We start from the raw sequence: 24830 nt of genomic DNA, 5'->3' as shown, positions 1-24830 counted from the left end.
GCGAGGCGACAAGCGAGAAGAATAGCGAGCAAACGAAGCGCAAGAGCACAGCAAGAGCGAGCGAAGGAAGCTGGAACTCTAAAGGACGCGTCGGAGACGCGACGCGCGTTTTGGCGCACGTGCACCAACGGAGACCTGGACTTCGGGCGCAAGCGAAACAGAGCGGGATAGGCGAAGGGTATCGGCATTACAGCGGCGACACAGAAGCACCCCGAGCCGATACTGCTGGCTCGAAGGCGGGTACGGGTTTTATAGGCGGAGGGAGATTCGGGCGAAAGACGGCACACCTCAAGCACCGCACCTCCTCGTCCTCTTCCGCCTTCCAGAGCAAGACGCGGGTATCAGGCGGAGAGTCGACGCCGAGTCGCTCACTTCTTCGACGTCTTCTTGTCCTTCTTGACCTTCTTGGGCGGGGGCGACGCCTCCTCCTCGCTCGAGGTGTCGCCTTCGTCCGAGACCGAGTCCGAAGACGAAGAGTCATCGTCGTCCGACTCGCTCTGCGGCACAAATTGTATCAGCATTTGGTTGTCTCGATGCTGCTTCTCCAATTCCGACCGAGCGGAAGCCTATGAGCGCAGTCGAGGAACCGAAACACACCTCGGGAGTGGCGGCCTTCTTCGAGGGCGTCGCCTGGGCCTGCAGAGCCAGTAAAACATCAGTTTGCTGATGAGGCGCGATGAATGAACGGGTGCCAGTGCAACACACCTTCTTGCCCTTCTTCGGCTCCTCGACGGGGATGTCGGCGACGGCCTCGGCCTTACGCACGCGCTTCTTGGCGTCCTTGGGCTCCTCAGCAGCGACGACAGCGGGCGAGGCGGCGGGCGAGTTGCCCTCGTACTCCTCCTTCCTGCGGAGGTACTCCTCCTTCTTCTCGTTGACGATGTCGTTCCACGGCTGTGGGGTGCGTAACAGATGTCAGCTAACTCCTTGACCCCTCACACAGCGCGGGAAGAGGGTGCTTTGCATTGAATGCTGCACGCCAGGAGGAAGCTAGACGGACCTTCTTCTCGGCATCGCTCATGTCCTGCCACGTCTGGCCGATCTTCTTGAGGATCTCCGAGTAGGGCATGTCCTTGTACTGCTGGCGGAACTCCTCGCGGACCGAGTTCTGGTACTCGAGGTACGCAGAAGCGGGGCGCTTCGGCGCGTTCGGGTCCTTGACCTTCTTCTCCTTGTTGGGACCGCGGCGGCGCTTCTTGCTGTCGCCATCGTCGTCGTCCTCGACAGGAGCCGCCTGTGGAGAGCAGGCAGGGGTCAGTACGAGATGAACTTGCGAAGGTCAAGGTGGTCGCCGGCGACAACGCACCTTCTTGCCCCTCTTGCCGGCAGCGGGCGCCGGGACGAACTCGCCGAGGTCGCCAAAGAGCGACGGGAACTGGGCGAGGACGGCCTGCGGGTTCTTGGACTCGTCGAGCTCGTGGGCGTACTGCTCGATGGCCTTTGCGGCCTCCTTTTGCGCCTTGGCGAGCTCCTTGAAGCTCGACTGGAGGTGGTGAAGCGCGTTGACGACCTGCACGATGCACGGCGAGCAATCAGAGTCAGCATACACTGAGCGAGTGATTGTTTGTCGAGACGAGCCGAGGCGCGACGGCGACGGCGAGGCGGGCGTGGGACGTGCGCAGGTGGCGGGACGGCGTGACGCGCGCGACGGCGAGAGCGTGGCGCAGGGCTCAGAAGCGGGAGAGGGACGCACGACAGCCTTCTTGTCAGCCATGTTGAAATTAAGGCGGATTAGTCGAGGTAAGAAAGGCGAGTTGAGGCGAGAGTAAGGGAATAGAAGAGGGAAAAGGAGCAAAGGCAAGGCAAGGCGCCCGTCAGAGTTTGCGCGCGCGCCTCGCAATCTCTGGCTACTCTTTCCTATTCCCGCAGTCCGGCTCCAATTCTATTGAGCTCAACAACCTTGCACTGTTTTGCCTGCTCACGCCAGTGTCTATTGGGGCACACCTAGTCGCTACAAACAGAAACGACCGATAACAAAACGGCACAACCGCTGCAAGCCTGCTGTCAGATCTGCTCTGCGCTGCTCAGTCGAGCCAGTACGCCTCGTGGAGATGCTTCTGCACGAACCCTGCGGGTCGGCGCGAGGGCGTCGTGGAGGCGCGGGTCAGCGTCTCGCTCGCTCGTGGGACGAAGGGATGCATGACACGCACCTGAGAACGTCGAGTGCTGTGTGCCGACGACAAGCCGACCTTTGCTCGCGATGATGGCCTCGAGGAACGGGAGGAAGAGCCTCCCGAGCGGAACGCCATCGAGGTCGTTGACGAGGCGCCCCATCTGCTCGACGCTCTCGACGACGAGTCCGTCGTTGCGCTCGGGCTGCGCGCGGTCGAAGTCGGAGAGGAGGAACGTGCAGGGGAACGCGGCGAAAAAGGGCGCGAGGTTGATGTCCGTCTCGGGCGCGCGCGAGTCGGTCGCGAGGTACAGCGGGACGTTGAACGGCTCGAAGCGCGACTCGATGTGCAGCGGAGCGCGGCACGTCAGGTTCTGCAGGCGGGAAGACGGATCGGCGCCCCGGAGGGTGGACGGCAGGAGTGCTTTGACGTCGTCGAGCAGACCGCGCTTGTTGCGACGCGACCGCCCCTGCTGGGGCTTCTCGAGCGTGTACTCGTCGCCGTCGAGCGACCACGAGCTGGGCGAATCAGGTGAAGCGTGAACGATGCTGCGGCGGGTCTTCGGCTCATGGCTTGCGTGCGACCGCGCCGGCTGCACGACCACATTAGGCTTGACGCGGTTCCACATCTCCTCGACGACGTCACTCGACAGGCCCATCTCGCCCTCGACGAGGTCCCTCCACGCCTGCTCCATGTTGCGCGCCGCGTACCGCTGGAACTCGCCGTCGCCGACGCGGGCATGGACGCCGACGTAGTTCTCGCGGCCGCCGAGGCGCGCGACAATTGCGTCTGCGGGGCGCATGAGCCACGGATTGCGGAAGGCCATGGCGCGCGCGAGGCGCTCGCTCCAGTCGTACGCGTCGGGCTCGTGCCAGAGCCGCACGCGGCCGGAGCCGAAGAGCGAGCCGACAAGGAGGACACGGTGCGGCTGAGCGGCGAGCCCGTCGATCGAGACGTGGCGGTTGTAGCGCTTGTCCTCCGGGTCGAGGTTGGGCTGGATGAGCGGGATATCGCCGTCGTCGTACTCGTGCTGGTCCGTGAAGCGGAAGTCGAACGCTTGGCGATCCTCGACAATGTACTGATGTCAACGAGTCAGTGCCGCGCTAACGCTGCACTGGTAACGGAACGCACCACGTCGTCTTGCGTTACGTTGAGCGAGTTCAGCAGCGCACGCTCGCGCATGTCCCACCTATCGACGACCTCGACGCCTACTTTGCGCGCCTCGTCGAGATTGACGAGAAAGTCGTACGCGAGGAACGTGTCGCGGTACGTGGAGCGGCACTCGGCGCTGTACGACTTGCAGTCCTCCGGCCGCAGGTTCGGGATGATCGGGTACCCGTCGGGGCGGACTTCATAGCCAGCCTCGCGCCACTTGGCCTGCTTGCGCTCGGTCGCTGCACGCGCACTTGCAAGCCAGGTCGTATTGTCGGCGAGGCAGTCGGCGCAGGGGAAGTCGGTCACGGACGAGGCGAAGTCGGCGGGCGGATTGAGCGGCGACTTGGCCGTGAGCGACTTGCCCAGGTCGAACGAAGGCGGGGTGCTGAGCATGATGTCGAGCCACGACTTGCGCAGGTCCGAGTAGGACTGGGTCGGGACAGGCCAGCCAACCCAGATAGGAGGGATCAAGCTGCGGAGCGGCGAGATCAGTTTTGGGCGCTCCGCCCAAGCGGCTTTCCTCACTCACACCGTGCGATTGAGGGTCTTGCCTAGAAGAAGAGCGTTCTGCCTGCCCTCGGGCGAGCGTCAGATCAAGCTAAGGTCAAGCGAGGGAGAAGCTAACGTACAAAGCGATACGCTGGTTGTGGAAGCCTGAGTGCGGCAAGAAGCCCAGATACTTCACGTCCTCAGCCCCTGCCTCGCTGATCATGTGAGGCCTCGGCGTCGTCCGGATGCGGATCTCGCCCGTTTCGTTGACCTCGAACGCGTCGTCCTCTTGCACGGCGAGACCCTCGACCTCCTTCTGCGTCACGCCGGTCCCACTCGCGAGCCGAGCGAGCCCGTTGCCCACACGTGCCGAGTAAAGTTCAAGCTTACGCTCGAGCGGCGCAGGAAGCTGGGTGAACCGGACGAGGGCGAGGGCGAGGGCGACGATGAAGGCAAGGGCGACGAGCACGAGGTAGAGACGGTTGCGGTGGCGCTTTGGCGGGTGGACGAGCGGCAGTGAGCCCAGGATGCCTGGAGACGAACTTGTGCGGCGCAGGTCAGGCCGGGTAGGTGAAGTCGGAACGGTCCAGGTCGGCGAGGTTGGCGACGTCGGGCGGAAGAAGCGCGGAGACGTCGGCGAGAGGAACGGGTCCGTTTCCGAGTACGAGTACACCGAGATAGGCGACAGCCCCACGGAAGCACTCGACTGGTGCGACGGACGGCCTGCCCTCGTCGGCGTCGTGAGGGAGTCGCTCGAGCGGTGCGGCGGAGGGGCCGGCATGCGGCTGGTGACGCGCGCGCACGAACCGGCGTCCAGCGAGACCGAGGGTAGCACCGTTGACCTCACGCTCTGCACGCAGGACGCGGACTCAGAGTCGAGCTGCTTTCCTTCGAGTGGGGAAGGGCGTGGGCTCGAGCGGGAGCAGGAAGCGGGTGGACCGAGGCGACAGCCGCAGGTCGGTGACCGACTCTGCCACGCTGTGTACCGTTCTCCGTGCACCTCTTATGGTGCGCCTGCTCTCCGGAACGAGGCGAGGGGAGCGAGAAGACCGACGTTGCGCCCGCTCGAGCCTCGTCCGTCCGTCCGCCTCCCGTCCCGAGCGGGATCCGGGCAGAGACAGGAGTACTCGGTGCGACTGACACTATTTTTGTGCCCTCGAGAGGGTGTACAGCAGCTTCGACAGCCCGAGAAGTGCGCTTGCTGCGCTGAAACGAGGTGCAGAAGGCAACTTGGGAAGGTTGACAGGATGCGTCGACGGTGAGAGCCGTGCACCGACTGGCGCCAGTTCGTGCACGAAGACTTGCCCGAAGCTGGTGCCTGCACGTACGGCACAGCGGTCAGCAGCCAGAACAGCCAGCGCGGGGGCGCTCGAGTCCCCTTGTTTGCACGCGGAATCGTCTTCGGGCACGGAAAGACGCGTCTCTTTCGCTCCTTCTCGCACCTGAGCCTGAGCTGCTGGCCACTTCAGGCACTCAGAGCGCGATCGCACTCCTTTGCCCAGCTCACCACTGGTCGAACCGCCGCTCTCACGCTCCGCGCCCATCTCGCCCGCCTTCACCTCGCTTCACGCTCCTCCCGGGATGGCCTCCGAGTGCGTTCACGCTCCGGCGGTCAAGCAGACGGGGCTAATCACCCTGCACTCGCAGTTCTGTCTCCTCAGCACAGCCCGTGAGCGCAGGACACTCGCCGACCCTCAGGACACCGCGTCGCTCGACCGCTTCGACCGCTAGCGATACGCCTCGGACGCCCGCTGCGAGTCTTTTCTCCGCCTCGCACTCTCTCACAGGAACGCCCAACACCCCTTTCTCAACACCCGGCCAAGACGAGCTCGCTCGCATTCAATCTTCCGCCGAAGTCTCGTTTGAATCGGTTCGGCAGGCGTCCAGACAGACTCTTCCGGCACTGGCGGCACTCGGTAGAGGAGAGGAAAAGGAAGATGGAGTGCACCGCTCGTTGTGCGTCCGGTTCAGACGCTTGGCGACGAGGTCTTGTTTGAGATTACGAGCTGATGCTATCAGCACACACAGTGAATGGAGCACGTATCGCGAAGTGCAGAAGGACCCAATCTCGAACGGGCAGGCCCGACGCATCCGCCACGAACGTTCCCTTGGACCCACAGAAGTCTCGTACTACCTCGGCTCGCGCGGCAAAGGGGTTGAAGGCGGCGTGAACGACATGTGAGTCCATCCCTTCGCAGTGGGGCACGGCAGGGGTGCTCACATCGCCCTTGACAGGTATCTTCACATCGGCTTCAAGGCTCGCGCGAGTCTGATGAAGCCCGAGCGCGTGCTCGATGTATGGACGGAGCTCACGACGAAGCACAGGCTCCTGGGGAGCTCCATCGTCTTCCGAGACTACCACGACATTCGCTTTCGGCGAGTCTTGCTTTATTTGTGCCTCCCCCAATGGCCGCTTATCCTCAGAGCCGCGCAGGTACGATGTTCCGCTCAACTCAGCTGAGACGCGCGCCAAGGCAGCATCGCTGCTGGAACTCGTGACCGAGCAGGACCCGCAAAGTGCGTCTACTTCGACAGAGCTTGTCGTTGCGGAACTCACGCTGGCCAGCCTGCAGCGGTCCGCTCCGAGTACCTGAACGGCGCCCGTCTGCTCTCCGACTCCCGCCTCGCCTACCTCATCATCTCGACGCCCGAGCCGTCATTCACGCCCGCCGAGGCGGACCTCGCAGTCGATGCAGAGCGCGAGCAAGATTACGACTTGTTCCTCCTCAGCACGCACTTCATCGGCGATGGCATGGCGCTGCACACGACGGCGAACGAGTTCTTCACGCTGCTCGCGAGCGAGCAAGGCGACGAAGCGCTGCCATGCCAGCACATCGAGGCGGTGTTGGCGGCAAGGGGCGACAAGCCGACGCCGCCCGGCACCGAATCGACCGGCGATGACGCAGTTGAAGAGGCGCGGACTCTCGCACCGGCGATGGAGAGCAAGCTTGTAGTGCCGGCCACATGGGGCAAGATGGGCTGGTCCGCCGCCAAGGTCGAGTTCGCCAACGAGCAAGCGAAGCTGGTGGTGCGTTGGCTCCTCGTCAAATTTCGGCGAGCTCCAGCTGATAGGTATCTGGGGCCGTCGACAGGGCGGCCACGCTTTTCCCCGTGCGCGACTCGGCCCGCGCCACACCCTCGTGCAGACCGTCTCGTACCCTCTGGCCGAGACAAAGCGCATTCTCGCCGCGTGCAAGCTGCACGGCGTCACCATCGCGCACGCCATGTTTGCGCTGTCGAGCCTCGCGTACGTACGCACCGTCGAGGAGCGGGGGAAAAACCCCGAGTTGCCCGTCATGCTGTACTCGGCGCTGAACGTGCGAGGCCACCTGAAGCGTGAGAACCCGCCGGTCGACCCATACCACATTGCGATCGGGTACTACAAGTGCGTCTCTCAACGTTGCACAGCCTGGAGGCAGGGTCATAGTCAGCCGGGCAGCTTGAGGATGCGTCGCGCGTCGACTTACCGAATCGTCGCCATATCTGCAGCATCATCCTCCCGTCTTTCCTCCCGCGCGACCTGCCCGCCTCGGCGTACTTCTGGCACCAAGCACGCTCGGTTCAGCAGCAGACGACGCGCGCGACCAAGACGCCGCTGCTCGCCGCGCGCACGCTCCTCATGGCGCTCGAACGCGAGCGGCGCTCGATCGGGTTTGAGCGTGCAGATGACGAAAGGCGCGAGAGGGAGGCGACCGAGGCGATGGTCGGGCTGGGCATCAGCGGCGTGGCGGCGGAACAGGAGGAGCGGGCGGGAGCCGACGACGCGGCCCAGCCGAAGGAGGAGCAAGCGCACGTCAAGCCGGCGCGGGACGCACAGACGCAGCAGCAGAAGCAGGAGCACTTCGACCGAAGCGCACGCCCGAAAGCGCCCAGCACAGCGCTCATGGGCCTGTCGATGCTCGGCAGTGCGTCCTCCCGAATCTCTGACGAAGGCATCCAGCAGCTAAGATCTGCTCGTCCATGTGTACAGACCTCGACGCCATCTACAGGCATGAGCAGTACCACGGCATCAAGCTGCACACGTGCGTTCTCTTCGAGAGCTGCAAGATCAGCTCACGCCAACTGACAATGCGCTTGTTGCGGCCGCCTGCAGTCTCACAACTGGATCCCGCCAGCGTCCGGGCGCGCTGCTGCTGTTCGCCTACACCTTCGCAGTGAGTTGGCGCCTTCTCCTAGTCGCGCCGGCAGCGTCGACATCGTCGAACTGCTCGAACTGATGATCTTTCGCCGCCCGCGCAGGGCCAGCTGTGGATCTCGCTCGGCTGCGACTCGAACGGCTTTGAGCGCGGCGTGATCGAGCGGTGGTGGGCGGCGCTGCTGGCGGGGGTCGAGCAGTTTCTCGTGCTCGACGAAGCATGAGATGAGGCGGAGGTAGCGGATCCGGCGACGCGGGCGGGCGAGCTGCTTCGCGGCTGCAGTGACAGGAGCATTCAGTGCAAGGAAGGAGCAATGCTGAGCCGTGCGGGAAGTTGACAAGCGTTGCCAGGGGCCGCGTTGCTGCGGCTGTCCGAGATCTGAGGCCCTCGCCCTCGACCCTGTGCCTCGGCCTTTCCGGCCTCGAGTCCGGCTGCTGGCGCACACAACAGCTGACGTGTGCCCTGGACCTGTCTCGCTCAGTCCGCCTCGCTGCGAGCGTTCCCTCGTGGCCTGCCGCCTCGGTCATCGCGCCGGTTTGTCCGCTCCTCAGCGTTGCGGGGCTGCTTTGCTTCCTCCCTCTTTCTCGCTAGAGCTGTTCAGTGGGCTCCTGCCATCATGCGTACCGCTGCTGCTTTCGTCGCGACGGCTCTGGCGGCGTCATCGGTGCTTGCTCTTCCGATCCTCCAGCTTCGGGCGCTTGGGCCCGACGGTCCCCTGGTCCCGAGCAACGATTCGTTCTACGAGCCCTCGAGCAACGGCTGGCAAGAGCTTGACAACGGTGCCATCATCGTGCGGTTTCCATCCCCTGGCCCCGCCATTGCCGGCTAACCCAGCGTATGCCCACAGAACAGTCGTCCGGTTTGGACGCAGTTCGACTTTAACGCCCGATCGGTCTACCAGGTGCTTTACAAGACGACGAGCGCAACGAACGAGTCGGACGCGACCGCGGCAACGCTCTTCTCGCCCGCCGAGCCCGTCTCGCCGCCGAAGATCCTGCTCTTCCTCGGTAAGTCCTTTTTGTTGAGCTGGGCGCATGGCCCGGCTGAGTTTTACATCATGCAGCTCCCATCGACTCTGCCTCGCCTGACTGCCAAGTCACGTACGCCCTCGAGAACGGCGGCGGAAGCAACGCGACCGACTTCCTCCAGACCTCTGTCAGCCTCGACATCACCTGGGCGCTCTCGAAGGGCTACTACGTTGCCGTTCCAGACCACGAAGGTTCGAAGGCCGCATTCATCTCGGGCGTCACGGAGGCGCTCGCTGGTCTCGACGGCCTGCGAGCCCTGCTCAATCACAACGAGACGCTCCCGTCGGCCGACAACTACACGGCTGTCATCTCGGGCTACAGTGGCGGTGGACACGCGAGCGCATGGGCGTCGCAATTCCTCTCCTCGTATGGCCAGGACCTCAACGTCGTCGCGGCGGCGTACGGAGGCGTCCCGGTCGACCTGACGAGCACGCTCGACCTGCTTTCTAACACGTCGGGCGCGTACCTTGCCGTCGGTGCTCTGACCGGTCTCGCCAACGCCTACCCCGAGCTCGACGAATTCTATCAGCAGGCGCTTAACCCGAACGGCACCGAGACAATTGAGCTAGCTCGCACGACCTGCAACAGCGGATTGGAGGCGCCGTTGGCTAACGTCAGCGTCTACTCGCTCTTCAAGGACGGCGAAGCCGTTCTCCAGGAGCCGACGATGCAGAAGTATATCGCTGCCGGACGCCTTGGCCAGCCGATCAACGACACGTCTCTCACGCCTGTCGCGAACGACGGTCTCGTCACGATTCCCGCTTTCCAGTACCACTCCGTCACCGACGAGACGGTCGCGTACGCGCCCGTCCCGGCGTACTACCAGGGTCAGTGCGCGCGCGGTGCCAAGATCCACTTTTCGGCGTCGCCGGGTCTCGCGCACGCGGTCGCGTTCTTCGCCTATGCCGGCGACGCGTTCACCTTCCTCGACAACGCGCTCAACGGCAACATCACGCAGACGAACTGCACCGACTCGCTCGGGATCGAGAAGCTGCCCGGGTCGCCCGAGTACATCGAGGCGCTCGGCGAGGACGCCTGGTCGATCGTTGAGATGATCCTCAACGCTACGGGCATTGCGCTTCCTGGCTCGTCGTAGATGTCGGAGCTCGTAGGTTCACGTTTCCGCCGATCACTGCGACCAGCACTTGCGCGTTCTTTTCACCCTTTCCGCAGCTATCACCCCTTGATGTCTCCCGCATACCCTTATGATCTTCAAACTCAAACGTTCGAAAGGAGGCACTGCCAATTGAGCCACTACTGCTCCACTTTCATCTACACGGATGTACCGGTTGCGAGTGCTTCTCTCGTTTCCGTCTGGCTCAGTGCAAGCGCAAGCTCCACCCGTCATCGTAGTGCCTACCATCGTCGTACAGCGCCGCGTGCGCCGCATTGTCGGCGACGATGTCCCGCTCGTGGTGGAGCGCCTCCGTCTCCTCCATCTCCCTCGCGCGCTCCTCCGCCGCCCAGATCGCCGCGTCCTCGAGCGCCGCGTCCTCACGCGCGAACGCCGCAGCCGTGTGCGATGTGGCCGGCTGCGCGTACGAGGAGGCGAGGAGGTCGCGCGGCGGGAGGGTAAAGCCCCAGCGGTCGAGGCGGAAGGCGAGGAGGACGAAGAGCGCGAGGAAGGGGAAGAGAGCGAAGGACAGGTAGAAGAAGGTCTGCCGAAATCAAGCATTGTCAGTGGCTTCGCGAGATGGGGGGAGCGGTAGAACAAGCCTGAGAGCAGACGAGCGGAGAGTAGTCGGCCGTAATGGTGGACACGCAGAATACATCTGCCACGCTGGCGGTCAGTGCGGATCGCTTGTCTTCCTACGATTGGATATTCGCGCACAGAAAGCCGGGACAAAGAGGAACCAGCCTGCCACGGTCAGCAGGGCGAGCTCCAGCATCGGTAGCTCGGGCGCGACGAGCTTGGCAAACGGAAGGAGGAGTGGATGCAGCACCGCCACGATCAGCTCGAGCGCCGCGCTTGCGATGCGCATCTGCGTGTACTTGATTGGCGGTGTGAGGCTGTCGGGCGGGGTCGGTCCTTGCCCGAGAGCGACGAGGCCGACAATGAGGGCGATGAGGAGGAGTGCGCCGGCGAAGTAGAGCAGGGTGGACGGCCAGTGTACGAGGGATGCGCGATTGAGGAAAACGCGTGCATAGATGATGTGGCCGGCTAGGAAGAAGGTAAGGGCGAGGAGGAAGAACGATTCGGAGGTGAAGGTCGAAGAGCGAGTGCGCCCAGCTATGCGGGTGTTGGCGAGTGCAGCTCGGATGGCAAAGGCGATCCCCAGGACTGGAAGTTGAAAAAGGCGACCGTTAGCGTCTGGGTAGAGGCGGGGCGGAGAGTTCGCTCACAGAGGAGGGCAAAAGCAAGCAAGAAGAGGAAGTGCACCCTCGTCTCGCGGTAGCGGTATCCGATGCCGATCAAGGAGAGGAAGCTGACCACACAGATGACTGCTGAGCTGCGTTGTTCGATCATTGTCAGCTAAGGGCCGAACCACGGTGACGAAGAGAACCTACGGCGCAACGTCCGACCTGTCGAGCCAGTTGCCATTGATCAGATGGGCATGTATCCGCTGGTTGCCCGAGTCTGCGCATCGCCTCACTGCTGCGCCTCCCCAGCCGTCAATGTACGAGCTCATGATGTGTGGCCTTGTTGAGTGATGTTGTCGAGAAATTCAAGCAGCTGTGCGCGGAAAGACAACGAGGGGCGGCGCAGACTCTACGCTGTGAAATGCGGCCAGGCGACCTGACGAAGGTGCGTCTCTCTCAGCAGCAATGCGGAAGGAGAGTAGCGATCCGCAACTCAGCATCAAGGCCGTCTACGCGAGCTCCGTGCCACGAAGGAGACGGACCGATCGATCCGAACCAGCTCGCGAACACTGCATGAGGGACGACTGCAAGCTGCGTCTGTCCGGCGGCCGATGCAAAGCACGCTGAGGCCAATCTGAGTACGCACGAAAGGCGAGAGCGACCAGCGCAGTCATGTGCAGCGAGAAAGCGAAGAGGAGGCGGTGCAGGCGGGAAGTCACCCATCGCGCGGGCGGGTCTGCCAGGGCTGAGCCGCCGTGTACAGTCCAGCAAAGTCTATCAAATCCCTTCGCAGCGGTCCCCGTGGTCGTCTGCGCGAGGTCGCGGCCGTCTCGCGGGATCGGAGCCCTCGCGCCTCTTGCCTTCGCTCCGCCCCGACTCTCGGCCCGGACTCGCTCGTTCAGCCTCGACAGCCTCACAGACGAGTCTGCAAGGCGAGAGAACCCGGTCGCACCCGCTCGCACGCCCTCGAGAGGGCCGCGCACCCGCCCGTCCCCACTTGGCCCCACCTTCATCTCTGTTCCGCCCTCGCTCTTCCCGCGCCGGCCATGGCCGAGTTCTACCTCACCCTGGCCCCGCCCAGCGACCCTGGCAACGTCCTCAAGCAGTTCGCGCGCTTCCAGGGCAACCTCGACCTCGGCCGCGCCTCCAAGACCGACCCCGCCAGCCGCGACCCCTCGTCGCCAAAGTTCCGCTCGCCAGAGACAAAGGTCATGTCGAATCGCCACGCCTCGATCCACTGGGAGGGCGACCACGCCTTCATCACCGACCTCGGCTCGACCAACGGCACCTCGATCGACCGTCCGTCCCGAGGCGAACACCACAAGCTCACGCCCGACGTCTCGTACCGCGTGCGTCTGTCCTCGTTGCCCGCTGTCATACATCGAGACTGACACGAGTTACCCTCTCTTGCAGCTCTTCCCCGGCGACGTGCTCATCTTCGGCCGTCCCATCAGCACCCGCGGTCAGGCGGCGGGTGAGATCGCGACCTTCCCGCTCATCTGGAGTCGGTGTCACTGACACTTTTTCTGGTCACCCTGCAGACGTTTGCGCCCCGCTCCGCCTCGCTGTCGACGTCAAGCTCACTCCGAGCATCCACCACGCCCACGCCCAACGCGGGCTCGAGACGCAAGAGCCCGGCAGCATCGCGCTCGAACGCTCGCGCACGCTTACCGAGGGCAGCAAGCGGTCGAGCTCGGCCGAGAGCATGTTGACGGACGACGAGGACGACATGCCGCAGACGCACGAGATCGAAGGCCACGACATCATGCCCCTCCGGTCGAACCGCAACCCCGGTTCGCGTCCTTTCAGCCTAGAAGGCATCGTCGCCTTCCGCGAGGCATCCATCCTTCGCTCGGTCGGCGTCGACGATGACGCGGGCAAAGCCGTTGCGATTCGCAAGCGCGGCTTCGGCCTCACCGACGAGGACCTCCTCGACAGCAACCATAGCTCGCCGGCACCGCAACATGAGGGCGTCCAGACCAATGCGCCTCCCACCGTTGTAGTCTCGTCTGTCGTCGACGCGCGCGCCGTCTCGAACGCCTCCGTTCGCGGATCTCCCGTCCCGACCGTCTCGCCCACCGTCGCGGAAAACAGCTCCGGCCCCCTCGAGCGCACAGCTTCGGTCGTGACCAGTGCTACTGGCGTCACGTCCGCGTCCTACCGTGCTGTCGCCGGCTCGCCTGCACCGCAAGTGCCAGGCCACGGGTCCAGCCGCGATGCGCGCTCGTCCAAGGAGCTCAGTCCGGAGACGATCTCGCTCGAGGACCTCCTCGCTCAGTCGGCAGACGTCGGTCTCGCTTCGCCGATCAGCCCCGAGTTTGGCTCCACGACCCTGGTCACGGACGCCGAACAGGACGTGTACGACGAGGCCAAGATGCCGCGCAGCACCAACCCGTCGCAAGTCAAGGTCGGCCGCACGCTTCTCGACATGTGGGCCCACCACACCACGGCTGAGCGCAAGTCGCCTCTGAGCAAGTCGCTCCGCTCGTCGATCGAGCCGGACGGCGACAACGACCAGGTCGTCGCGGCCGCCTCGCTCGGCGCGCCGCTCCGTATCATGCCCGGCGCTCTGCACAAGTTCGGCTTCCATCCGGTCACCGACGACGGCGAGCAGGACGATGTCGCTAGCCAGGCGAGCCACCTTCCCTCGCCCGACCTCTCGGGCGGCGCGGCCTCGGACAAGGCGAGCGACGACGGCGTCGACTCGGACGTCGATGATGCGAGCAAGGAGGACGCTCCAACGACCGAGGACGACAGTCACCAGCATGAGACCGTCCGCGTCCGCGTCGATAGCTTCGAGCAGGAGCTTCTCGACCTCGCTCGGAGCAAGGGCAAGTACACCTTCGCGCGCAGCAACAGCTCGGGCGCTCGCGACAGTCTTCGCCGCTCGCCCATCAACTTCAAAGTCGACCCCGACTCGGAGGCGCGTCGCGCCGCGAGCCACGAGCTCTTCGACTCGCTCGCGCCTAGTCTGCCCAACAAGGTCAACACGAAGCTCATGCACGAGCTCATCGACGAGGGGTACGACCTCGCGCGCCGCATCAAGGTCGAAGACGCGCCCGACGTGACGCTCGCAGAGTACGAGGACGAGCAGGACGAGAAGGACGAGCGCGCCGAGAGCGAACAGCCGCCGCCGACGTCGCCGCAGTTCGCGGCCGACATCGAGGCGTTCACGCGCGACCGTGAGGACGTGCAGGCGCTGTTGCGCGAGGCCGAGCACGTGCTCGACAACTTCATCGCCGAGAAGATCAGTCAGGCATCGTTGTCGCCCGCGCTCGTTGACGACGAGGAGGACGAAGACGAGATCGCGGACGCCGACTCGGTCGCTTCGCTGCCTCTCGCGGACGAAGAGCACGAGACGGTTGAGCATGACGTCGTGTCCGAGGCGAAGGAGATCGCGGCCGACGATGACTATAGCGCCTCGTACCGGTTCAGTACCGCGAGTCCGGTCAGCTTCGAGCACAACGCGCAAGACGACCTCGAGCACGAGGACGACGTCGCCGCCTTCATCGAGTTCCAGAATGCGCGCTGGGACGATTACTGCGCGCGCTACGACGCGCTCGCCGACAACGAGATTGCCGAGATGCTCGACCAGGTCTGGCAGGACATGAGCCGGGAGGAGAAGCAGGTGTGTCCTTCTCTTCCTTCGAGACGACCTCGCATTCGTGCTGATGGTGCATACACCCGCGTGCACAGCCCTGGCTCGATCGCGTCGCCGAGCAGCCGCAGATCTCGTCTGTCATCTCGACCCCGCGCGACGTTGACGAGGAGGAGCGCCTCGCGTCCCCCCTGTACGTGCCTCTCGAGGCACTCGTTACCGACGACGACATGTCGGTCGATGATGACGACGAGCGCGTCTCGGGCCGGGCTGGCTCTGGGCCCGCGTATGACGAGAGCGAGGAGGACGAGGAGGACGATGGAGACGAGGCGGAGGAGATCGACTACGACGAGGAGGAAGACGATGAAGAGGAAGAGGACGACGTGGAGGAGGAGGAGGAGGATGAGGAGGAGGAGGAGGACGAAGACGAGCACGAAGTTGTGGAGGACGCGGAGGAGGCGGAGGAGAGCCTGTTCGACCTCGAGGCGGAGGAGGGCGAATGGGGCGACGACGAGGTCGAGTCAGTTGTGGAGTCTGTCGTGCTCGAGAACGAGGTCGAGCCCGACGTCGACGTGGTCGACCTCGACTTCGACGCGCACGAAACGGACCTCGACGCCCAGGACCACTTCATCGACGGCGCGTCGGCCGACTTTGGCGACAACGTTGCCGAGGTTGACGCTATCGACGGCATGGAGCACGACGGCGCCGAGTGGGAGGATGGCGTGTCTGAGAAGCTCGCCACGCCCGGCTTCGATCAAGTTGAGAAGGCCGACATGACGAGCGACGATGGTCCGTCACCTTCCCTCGCTGTCTTCTTGGCTGCCACTCCTTTGGTCACTAACACGCCCTGCACACCCAGACAAAGACGTCGTCGTTGACGGCTCGCATGGGACCACGCCCACCGGCCCGACTTCACCGAATCGCAAGCGCCTGTTCTCCGACACCGACCTCGAGGAGAAGGTCGACGGCAGCCAGAAAAGCCACACAGTCATCACGACGGTGGTCACGGCAACCTCAGTCTCGACGGCAGCGCAGACGGACGCTCCTGTCGTCAACGAGACGCCGACTGCGGAGGCTCCGGCGCCGAAGCGTCGCCGCCTCAACTTCGCCATCGGCAGTTACGCCCTCGGTGTGCTGACTGGCATGGCTGGCGCCGTCGTTGGCCTCAGCGCCCTCGCCTCGACCCTCGAGGGTCTCGAGTGAAGCCGTCCTGCCCTTGAGCTCCTCCTTTTTCGCGCGTTTCTTTGGTTGTTGCTCTCCGCGTACCCCTGCCTTTGCCGTTTGTTTCCATCTATGCACGCCATCCCCCGCCTGAATCCCATCGCCTGTCTGTGTAACCCCTCGCCTTCGCTGCCTTGTCGTGTCTCCTCACGCCTTCGACTTTCCCCTCCAGCCCGCTTTGGCCTTCTTTGCCTCGCTTTGTCATTCTACAGTGCACTACGTTGAACCCGCTGTATGCATGCGGCAGTCGGTTTGAGCGAAGGGCGACAGGGCGGGGCACATTGCCGTGCTTCCGCTTTCTTTGCAGTGCCTTCGAAGTGACGAGCTTGACATTGACCATCCGCCTGCGCCCCGTATTGCGATTGCAGTGACCTGAAACACGGCGTCACGACCAGCTTTGATGACCTGGCACCCGAGGCCTGGGCGACATCGCAAGGCTCCGAGTCCCTTGGAGGCTGGCTAGGGCGGGCTCGCGATTTCTCAGCTGACTCGGGCGCAAGCTTTCGCAGGCGCTCGCTGGACGAAGACGAAAGTGGGGCCGACGTCGCGCTCTGGCTTTGGTGCCCTGTGTGCTTCTTGACCCGTCTCACCTCACTTCTGCTTCCTCCCCACGACGCTGCTGTTCAGCTGGCTCCTCGACGCGACAGTTTCGTGCTCGTCGTAGCTCGTTCATCCTGGCCGCGACACTCCTGTCTACGCCTGGTGTCCCACCATGTCGTCCCCACCCTCGTCGGCCGTTCCGCCGGCGCCCTCAACGCTGAATGGTCGCGATCCTTGGCCTTGGCGAGGCGTGCCGCTCTTTCCGTTGACACCAGTCACTGAAGAGTGCGTCGAAAAGTGCTAATAAAGGCTGGCAGGGGAGGCTTACCCATTCACATTTTGCCACGAGCAGGCCGCCAGAACATGCTTCGCCACTCGGCTCTTCCTTCACCTGGGGTTCGGAAGCAGCACTGGCCGAACTGCGCAGGTTGAGCTTAACGCCTATGGCAGAACGGACGACCTACTTTGCCAAGACGGCCAAGATGTAAGGATGAGTTGGCTGAGTTCTGCTTCCATGCACTCGCTAACGTCGCTCTCGTCCACTGCAGGTAACCCTTCACGTCTGGCCCGCTCGAGACGCAAACTGTATCACTACGTGGGACCACAGCTCGACGCTGCCCTCCATCGCGCCATGACTAGCTCGACGGTGACCTCTCCTTCACGATTGTGCATCCTCGCATCTTTCTTGTCGTGTACAAACACGGATGCGACTTCCTTCACGACTAGGCGTAAGCCTACAACACATGCAATTGTGGTTATGAATGTCAAATCGGTGAGCAAAGCGGGACTTCCGGATGTGTGGTGCTGGCTGCTGGCTACACAACCTCGCCGACAAGTATTTCGAGGCGCCCTTTGTTCTTGCCGTCCGTCGAGTCGCAAGCCTGATCCATCGCGCCTGTCAGACAGGAGGTTAGCTACGCGACGAGACGGCAAAGCAGGACTGCGCTCACACTCCCAGTCGTCGGCGTCGAGAATGGAGACAAGCCCTCCGTCCGAGTCCCGATACCTGTATAAAACCGGCACAGCAGTCAGTTGAGGGGCTCGCCAGAAGGTCAGGCCGAGTGACAGGCATCGTCGACATTTGCCGCAGAACTCACTTGATCGGAAGGTTCTGCTCGCTGCCAAACTTGCGGCGAACGCGCTCGACGAACTCGCCCAGCGAGACTTGCGGCGAGATGTTCTGCAAGAGGGCAGCTCGTCAAAACGAGTGGTTGTGGGCCGACGAGCGAAAGATGAGAGCGCACCATGGCCCTCGTCTCGCCAGCGAAGCGTAGCTTGAGGCGGATCTTGCTGCGCTCGGCGACCTGGTCGCCTCTGTCCTCGAAGCTGTTCTCAATCGCACCGGCATTCTCGGCCGTCTCCCCCGAAGTCGCGCGCGAGAAGTGCCACTGCTCGAGCTCGCGTGTCATCAGGTCGATCGCGCCGTCCTTCTTCGCGCCCGACAGGTCGCGCTGCATCGGTGCATGGACCGACCGGCCTGGCGGTGCCGGCTGAAGCTTGACCACCTTGTCCTTTGCGCGCGCCACGACGTCGTGCGCTTGCTGCGCCGCACGGCTCGTCGTGCCATCGAGCTGCGCCTCAGCCTCGCTGAGCTCGTCCGTCAGCGCCGCATATGCCGCAGAGAGCGCAAATGGCTCCTCGCCCTCGCTGCGGGACGCCGAGTCAGCGCGACTCGGCTGGGCTGACGGCGTGGCCGTTCCGCCGCTCTCGTCGGGCGTGGCCTGGGTCGCCTTCTCGCCAAGAGTGCGAGGCGTTAGCGAGGACGTGCGCTCGATTTGCTCCTGCGCCCAGGAGGCCACACGCTCGGCGGGTTGGCCAGATGGCGAGCGAGCGACGGGCGCGACCGGCGGCGCAGGCGAAAGACGATCGATCCCGACACGAGCGGTGGTGGGGCCGGCGGGCGAAGGCTTGCGTTGCGGGAGCGATTTGGACGGGGTGAGGGCAAACAACGATCCGGTTGGCGGCAGCGGGCGAACGGGATGGTAGAAGGCGTCCTGCGGGGTCGGGCTACCGCGTCTCTGGCGGCATGGGAGCTTGGCGCCGCTGACCGAGCTCGAAGCGGAGCGAGCGTGGAGCAGACCGCGCGGCGGGAAGATCTGTTGAGCCGAGTCCTGCTCGGGCATGCCGTCGACGGAGGAGGGAGGAGTCGGGAGCGGGACGACCTGCGCGCGTGCAAGGCCGATCCTCGTTGCGCTGCGGACGAGCGTCGCACCATCCTGCGTTGACGGCGATGTGCGCTGAGTTGGCGAAGCGCGACTCGTCTGCGACCTTCTCAATCCGCTGAGGACAGCCTTGGCAGCGGCCGCCGGCGACGCAGGCGACTTCGAACCGCTCTTGCTGGTTGAGGAGGTGCGCTCAAGGCGTCCGTCGCCCGTGTTGGCGCGCTTCGGGTGCCGCTCGGGCGAAGTCTTGACTGGCACGAAGCCATCCGGCGGCTTGACCCCGGCAGTCGCGGCGAGCTTTCTCATGCCGCTGAAGCCGACAAAGAGGTCGCTCGCATTGGTGGCTGCGATGACCTTGGCCCTGCCGAGGTAGTCGCGCGTCTCGAGGTTCTGAAGCTTGGTTTCGGGCGGCCGGAAAAGGACGCCGACCGGGATTGAGAAGACCGTGTAGCCCTGCGCAGGCGCAGACAGTGTGGGTATGTAGTCATTCAGTACGGGAGATGCTTCCAACGCACGACAGCCTGATCATGGCACGCCTCGTCGATCACGTCATGCTCGGACGACTGCTTGTCCCCCTTGGCGTGCTCGAGGTCGCGCATTCCTTCCTCGATACGACCCTGTGGAGACGGAAGTCAAGCAAAGCCGCTGTTTGAACAGTGTTGCAAGCAACGCACCATGTAGATGAGCGAGAGGCCGCGATTGAAGCGCACTTCGCACGAGAAGAGCTTGAACTGCAGACCGAGCCTGCTCGCTCATTGCTGTCAGCGAAAGGGGAGCGCTTGCGAGCACAACCAGAACGTCATTGACGCACTGCTCGTAGTCGATCGTGTGGTTGTCCCGAAAGAGCTACCGAGAGAGTAGCCAGGTCAGCGCGTGCTTCACTCGCTCGAGAGGCCTCGCACGCACTGCGAGTGCATCGTCAAAGTCGCGTCGCGCTGCCTCGTAACGACCGAGGAGGAATTGCGAGACGCCCGACTGAAAGTATGCGACAGCAAAGTAGGAATCGAGAGCGATGGCGCGGTCGAAGGCGGCGACGGCTTGGTCATGCTGTCCTACGGTAGCGTGGATGAGTGCGATGTTGAAAAGGATCTTGGACGTGTCGGAGATGTCCTGCAGGGCAAGCAAGCAACGGTTGAGTCGGGATCCGAGCGGGAGATCGAGGTGGGGGAACGAGCGAGGCCGCCTCACCTCGAAGCGGGCGAGGGCGGTGCCGTAGTCTTGCGCGTCGAACGCCTGAAGCGCGTTGCTCCAGACCTGCAGCTCCTGCTTGAGCGACATTGCCAGCGAGAAGAGGCGAGCGAGCGAGGTTAGGAGGCGGAGGAGACGGTGTCGGCCCAGCCGGTAGCGAACGAGGAGATGCGCGCAAGTCCCGCCAGCGGGATTGGCGTAGGCTGCTGGAATCGCTCGAGTGCCTGCTCGAGCTGTAGGACCGCAGCGGAGGAGAAAGAGGTAGAAGCGCGGAAAAGGCGAGAGCCTCTTGACTTCGCAACGGTCCAGCATCCGTCGCGCCGACGTCGTTGAGGTGGGTCCAAATGTGCGCGCCGGCTGCACCGGATGCTCGGGCACTGTAGAAGCAGCGCTGCATGCGGTTCAGCCAGAGCCTTGCCTCCATCCTCCTCTCCTCCAGGTGTAGGCTTCGCGTCTCCCTCTCGTCGTCTGTGCACGCAGGGAGCGAAGATCTCGTTGCATCGAGGTCAGCTACACAGCGTGGAGGGGTACAGAAAGGCAGGGAATGATGAGGGATTGTCAGGACTACCGTCCCTCTCCGCTCCCCCTCAGACTGTGCCCTTGCGAGGCAACAGCCGAGGACACGAGAGCGAAGCATGTGGGCACTGAGATGTCCTGCCAGCGACCGATTCGGCAAGAATCGAGGGCTCGTCTGGTCGACCACGGACGGAGCTCACTTGGCGAGTCGGTGAGAATCCCGGCAGAGCCGAGTGCGTCGAGGAGCTCCAACACGGATATTAGCTGTGTGAAGCGCACAAGGTAAGTTCCAGGTCTCCAAACACGAGCAAATGGTACGCACGCCGACGGGTTTGCCGCACAAAGAAGCAAAGAGAGGATGGCGCTCGCGCGCGCTGGTCGACCACCGCCGCGCTTGGGCCAGCCGGATCCACCGCCTCGCTCTCGCTCTTTGTAGCCATCTGAGCAGTCTGAGTGCTTAGTACGCAGTTTCACAACGTCCGGGACGCGTCACACTCGCTAGAGAGCTGTTGCCGCCATTCTTCTTTGCTCCTCCTTCTTTCGCACTGATGAGGCTTCTGTAGCGCTACACCCTGCTATGCTGCCACGTCCTGCTATCCAGATCTAGCAAGGCCCATATGTCAGGCTCGTGCGAAGCGACGCAGCCGTACGGCAGTCTTGAACGCCTGCATCGCATGCGAGAGGAGCATGGGTCCCGTCTAGCGTCGTCTTCCGCGCTACGAGCGATGAATAGACACGAGCAATTCGTCAGAGGTTCCTGCACTTCCTCGCTCGAATCGCACCGGAGAGGGAAGCGGCAGCCGCACCGGTCAAGACATCGCATAGCTGGCCTTGTGGTCAGACAAGAATCCCAAGATGCGATTCCATCATATGCAATGCACGAAGACCCTTCCCTCACAAGCCCGCGAGCCGCATCATCAAGGTCGCTGCGCGCGAGGAAGAAAGTCAGCGAGCGGGGACGGCGACGAGGTGAAGGCGACGAGTGACTGACTGTTCTCGTCCTTGAGTGAGAGGACCTCCTGGTTGAGGTCGCGGTTTGTCTTTCGGAGATGCTCGACGAGCAGGCGGATCTGGCCCGTGATCCTGGGCGGCGGCGCTGGCGCGGGGCTGCCAGTCACGGACGATGATGCCGTGCTGAAGCCGGGCATGCCGAAGGGTGCGAAGGAACCGTTGAGCGACACCGGCGTGCCGGTGGCCGAGCGGTCTGCGAACCTTGCCTTGTCAGAAGAGCCATAGCGGGAAGTGGGTGAGGATCTGGGACGCACCAATCGAAGTGGACGGAGCGCCATTCGCCTCAAAGTGCGCACCAAGGATCTTGGACCCGGGCGCAGCACTGGTGGGAGCGCTGTGCGCGAAAGTAGGCGTGCTGGCGCGGATTGTGAGCTCGTTGCGAAGCCCGTTGCGCTCCGCCTCGAGCTCGGTGACCTGCCGTGCGAGCTGCGCCATGCGCTCGCGCTCGACGTCCAGCTCGCGCGCGCGCTGCAGTGCCAGCGTGGCTTGCGCGCCGAGCTCGACCTCGAGGCGGTGGCGCTCGGCGTCGAACTCGCCGCCCGAATTGGCCGACGCCGACTTGAGCTGCGCGAGCTCCTCGCGCCGCGTACCCGCCTCCATGAGCGCCTCCTCGGCGATGCGCGTCTGCGTCGCGAGCTCCGCTTCCAGGCGCGCGCGCTCCTTTTCGAGGTTCTCGACGACGGCCTGCTTCTGCTGCTGCAGCCAGGTGATGTCGTCGGCCTCGCTCTTGCTGCCCTTCTTCTCCGGCGTACTCGGTCCCGGGCCTGTGCAGGAAGCTGTCAGAAGGCAGAGCGCGAGGCAGAATAGGCGGATGACGCACTGGCAGTGCGCGAGCCGTTGCGCGACATGGGCTTCGAAACGCGCGCCTCCATGCGGTTCATCGTCTCCTTGGCCTGCTCGAGCTCGTCGCGGTAGCGGTCGCGCTCCTGCTCGAGCATCTCGAGCTCCTTGATCTTGCTCTCGACCTGGCGCTCGTGGTCGAGCGTCTGGATGCGCTGCTTCTCGACGAGCTCCTCGACCTGGCGCTTGACAAAGAGCATGTCGGCCTGATTCTTGGCGCGCTCCTTCTCGAGCGCCTTTGCGCCCGCGTCGGCGCCTCCTGCGCCGCCTGCGCTGCCGCTCGCCGCCTCGAGCGCCGAAATGCGTCCATAAAGTTGCTGGACCGTGGCCGCGTGCTCCGCTTTGGTGCGGTCCTGGCGCTCGACGAGACGCGCAAGGCTCGCCTCGGCCTCGTCGCGCTCCTTCTCGAGCTGCGCAAACTGAGCCTCGCTGTCCGAGATCATCTTCTTGTTCTCGGCCATGGCGTCTTCGGCGCGACGCTTCTGGCGGTCGAGCTCGTTCTTCAGCTTGGTGCGCTCCTTCTCGACGTCGGTCGCCTCCTTGTCCTTCTTGTCGCGCAGCTGGTCGAGCTCGTCACTCTTCTCCTGCGCCTCCTGAACGGCGAGGGTCGCGCGGCTCTTCTGCTTCGCAACCTCGTCCTCGAGGCGCTGGCGGTCCTGCTCAAGCTTGCCGATCTCCTGCGTCTTGGTTGTGACCGACTTCTCGAGCTTCTTGATCGTGGCGTCCTTGTCCTTGACCGACGCCTCGAGCTTCTTGATTTGCGAGACCTCCTGCGCTGTAGGCGGCGGACTGGGCGCAGCCTTCGGCGCAGGCGGCGGCGTGGGCGGCCTGACCGGCTCGACAGGTGGTGGAGGCTTGGCAGAAGTCGGTGCAGGAGCAGGAGCTGGACGCGGCGCATGAAGCGTCGCGATGAGCTCGACGAGCCGAGATGGACCGATCGACTTAACGGGCCAGTCGATCCCGTCGGCGATAATCTTCGTCGCCTCCTCGTCGGTCACTCGAAGGACGTTGAGCAAGTCGTAAAAGCGCTTGGCGGTCTTCCTGCGGGCAGGCGGGCAGGAACCTCGGTTAGGTCCAACTTGTGTTCTAGTGAGACGGCCTGCACGTACTCGGTCGCAGCGAGCTTGCCCTCGACACCCTTGTCCTCGAGCTGAACGATCCGCTTTTGAGCCGTCTGAAGGCTTTTCTCGAGATCTAGAGCGCGAGTCACGAATCTGTGCAGGGCCAAGTCAGACAAGCTCACGGCGAATTGAGAGGGCGATACACACTTGTTGCGACCCGCTTCAGAGAATTGACCGCGGTTCGAGGCCTCCCACACAGTGATGAGCTCCTCGCGCATGCGGTCGGCTCGTTCCTCGGCGTGCTTTAGCTGGCGAGTCCGACGCTGGCCCTCTCGAAGCTTGAGCTCCTCGACCTGGTCGAGCTTGACCTTGAGCTCGCTGAGCTGCGTAACGTGCTCCTTCGACTCCTGCGAAGAGACGAGCGGTGCGAGAAATTGGAAAGGTGAGTTGTTTCCTCCGTGCGTGCAGGTGAGCGTAGAACGCACCTGCTCGAGCTCCTTCAGCTTCTCGGTAGCTTGAGAAGCCTTGGCGAGCTCCTCCTGCGATAGAGTCGACGCCTGCCCTTGAGCGGTGCCGAGCGCCTCAGTAAGACTATCGATCTCAGCTCGAAGTTCGGCGACCTTGTCCTCGAGCTCCTTGACCTTGGCTGCATCGGCTTCGGCCTTGTCGAAGACGGCTTGAGAAACGATGCGCGAGCCCTTGAGCGCGCTCCCGCCGCCTTGAGCAGCCGCGAGGGCGCTGTCGCGCTCGGCGTTCGCCGCCGTCAGCTCCGCCTGGGTCTCCGCAAGCTGCGCGAGATAGCGGATGGTGAGCGCAGCGCAAAAGAATGAGGCAGTGAGATGCGCGCACCTGCACGCGCAATTCGCCAAGCTCCTTCTGCAATTCCTTGAACGCGCCTCCGCCTCCCTTGGCCATGTTCGCCTCCCGCTCGGCCGCCTCGAGCTTCTCACGCAGCTCGTTGAGCTCGGCCTGATGCTCCTGCTGCTCGCGGTCGAAGCGGCGCTCCATGAGGCGACCCGTGTTCATGAGGCTGTCGGTTGCGCCAGTCGGCCTCGGCAAGGTGAGCCAAGCATGGTGAAAAGCACGCACGCCGCCTTGTCTTTACGCGCCCTCAATTCCGTCTTGCTCGACATATTGAGGGTAATCTGGATGGGCGGAGTAAGGGTAAGGTGAGCAGAGCTAGGGAGCGAAAGGTCGATGCGCGAGCGAGGCTTCCGTCTCATCGACACCCAGTTCGCACAGTCGTGAAGAGAGGCGTGAGACGTACGCCAGATAGTGTAGGAGAAACGGCTGCGGGGCAGGACAAGGGTCACAAAGGGTCAGCTCGCTCGAGACGGACGACGAGGCTCAAGCAGATCCACTCCGCCCAGACCGGCGGAAGGACGCTGCAGGCGCTGCTGAACGCAGCAGATAATGGTCACAGCGACTCACACTGCGTAGATCGCGGTGGCTCGTGCTGAGCGAGCTCGTCGC

The 24830-nt window shown here is 63.7% G+C and overlaps 8 protein-coding genes across 8 annotated transcripts; 3 read left to right on the top strand and 5 right to left on the bottom strand.

The window, feature by feature from the left end:
- Nucleotides 1-368: 368 nt before the first annotated feature.
- JCM10292_000253 (uncharacterized protein) lies at nucleotides 369-1714 on the bottom strand (the record flags this gene model as incomplete). Its single annotated transcript, XM_076647359.1, has 6 exons — nucleotides 369-497; nucleotides 598-636; nucleotides 706-894; nucleotides 1001-1234; nucleotides 1307-1510; nucleotides 1694-1714. 6 exons carry the CDS (start codon nucleotides 1712-1714, stop codon nucleotides 369-371), a joined length of 816 nt encoding a protein of 271 aa, XP_076507286.1.
- Nucleotides 1715-2024: 310 nt separating this feature from the next.
- Nucleotides 2025-4536, bottom strand: JCM10292_000252 (uncharacterized protein; the record flags this gene model as incomplete). The annotated part of the gene is made up of 5 exons (XM_076647358.1): nucleotides 2025-2068; nucleotides 2151-3189; nucleotides 3243-3738; nucleotides 3796-3837; nucleotides 3896-4536. The coding sequence occupies 5 exons, from the start codon at nucleotides 4534-4536 to the stop codon at nucleotides 2025-2027; spliced, it is 2262 nt and encodes a 753-aa protein (XP_076507285.1).
- Nucleotides 4537-5336: 800 nt separating this feature from the next.
- On the top strand, nucleotides 5337-8114 carry JCM10292_000251 (uncharacterized protein; the record flags this gene model as incomplete). Its single annotated transcript, XM_076647357.1, has 10 exons — nucleotides 5337-5347; nucleotides 5784-5933; nucleotides 5991-6131; nucleotides 6190-6272; nucleotides 6329-6783; nucleotides 6848-7140; nucleotides 7245-7660; nucleotides 7726-7777; nucleotides 7849-7909; nucleotides 7995-8114. The coding sequence occupies 10 exons, from the start codon at nucleotides 5337-5339 to the stop codon at nucleotides 8112-8114; spliced, it is 1782 nt and encodes a 593-aa protein (XP_076507284.1).
- Nucleotides 8115-8507: 393 nt separating this feature from the next.
- JCM10292_000250 (uncharacterized protein) lies at nucleotides 8508-10015 on the top strand (the record flags this gene model as incomplete). The annotated part of the gene is made up of 3 exons (XM_076647356.1): nucleotides 8508-8681; nucleotides 8739-8898; nucleotides 8955-10015. 3 exons carry the CDS (start codon nucleotides 8508-8510, stop codon nucleotides 10013-10015), a joined length of 1395 nt encoding a protein of 464 aa, XP_076507283.1.
- Nucleotides 10016-10238: 223 nt separating this feature from the next.
- On the bottom strand, nucleotides 10239-11549 carry JCM10292_000249 (uncharacterized protein; the record flags this gene model as incomplete). The annotated part of the gene is made up of 5 exons (XM_076647355.1): nucleotides 10239-10577; nucleotides 10636-10691; nucleotides 10751-11200; nucleotides 11263-11369; nucleotides 11428-11549. 5 exons carry the CDS (start codon nucleotides 11547-11549, stop codon nucleotides 10239-10241), a joined length of 1074 nt encoding a protein of 357 aa, XP_076507282.1.
- A 717-nt stretch (nucleotides 11550-12266) lies between these two features.
- JCM10292_000248 (uncharacterized protein) lies at nucleotides 12267-16021 on the top strand (the record flags this gene model as incomplete). The annotated part of the gene is made up of 5 exons (XM_076647354.1): nucleotides 12267-12569; nucleotides 12634-12694; nucleotides 12762-14848; nucleotides 14917-15607; nucleotides 15678-16021. 5 exons carry the CDS (start codon nucleotides 12267-12269, stop codon nucleotides 16019-16021), a joined length of 3486 nt encoding a protein of 1161 aa, XP_076507281.1.
- A 1373-nt stretch (nucleotides 16022-17394) lies between these two features.
- JCM10292_000247 (uncharacterized protein) lies at nucleotides 17395-20019 on the bottom strand (the record flags this gene model as incomplete). The annotated part of the gene is made up of 9 exons (XM_076647353.1): nucleotides 17395-17474; nucleotides 17530-17585; nucleotides 17677-17759; nucleotides 17824-19194; nucleotides 19257-19358; nucleotides 19416-19485; nucleotides 19553-19587; nucleotides 19648-19851; nucleotides 19930-20019. 9 exons carry the CDS (start codon nucleotides 20017-20019, stop codon nucleotides 17395-17397), a joined length of 2091 nt encoding a protein of 696 aa, XP_076507280.1.
- A 1320-nt stretch (nucleotides 20020-21339) lies between these two features.
- On the bottom strand, nucleotides 21340-24383 carry JCM10292_000246 (uncharacterized protein; the record flags this gene model as incomplete). The annotated part of the gene is made up of 8 exons (XM_076647352.1): nucleotides 21340-21371; nucleotides 21437-21649; nucleotides 21711-22220; nucleotides 22277-23337; nucleotides 23406-23510; nucleotides 23565-23764; nucleotides 23843-24145; nucleotides 24207-24383. 8 exons carry the CDS (start codon nucleotides 24381-24383, stop codon nucleotides 21340-21342), a joined length of 2601 nt encoding a protein of 866 aa, XP_076507279.1.
- Between the last annotated feature and the right edge of the window lie 447 nt (nucleotides 24384-24830).

Source organism: Rhodotorula paludigena (assembly GCF_050403205.1).
Source record: "Rhodotorula paludigena JCM10292 DNA, Rt_paludigena_JCM10292v1_ctg8, whole genome shotgun sequence".
Classification (NCBI taxonomy): Eukaryota; Fungi; Basidiomycota; class Microbotryomycetes; order Sporidiobolales; family Sporidiobolaceae; genus Rhodotorula; species Rhodotorula paludigena.
This window is presented reverse-complemented; position numbering and strand designations above follow the sequence as displayed.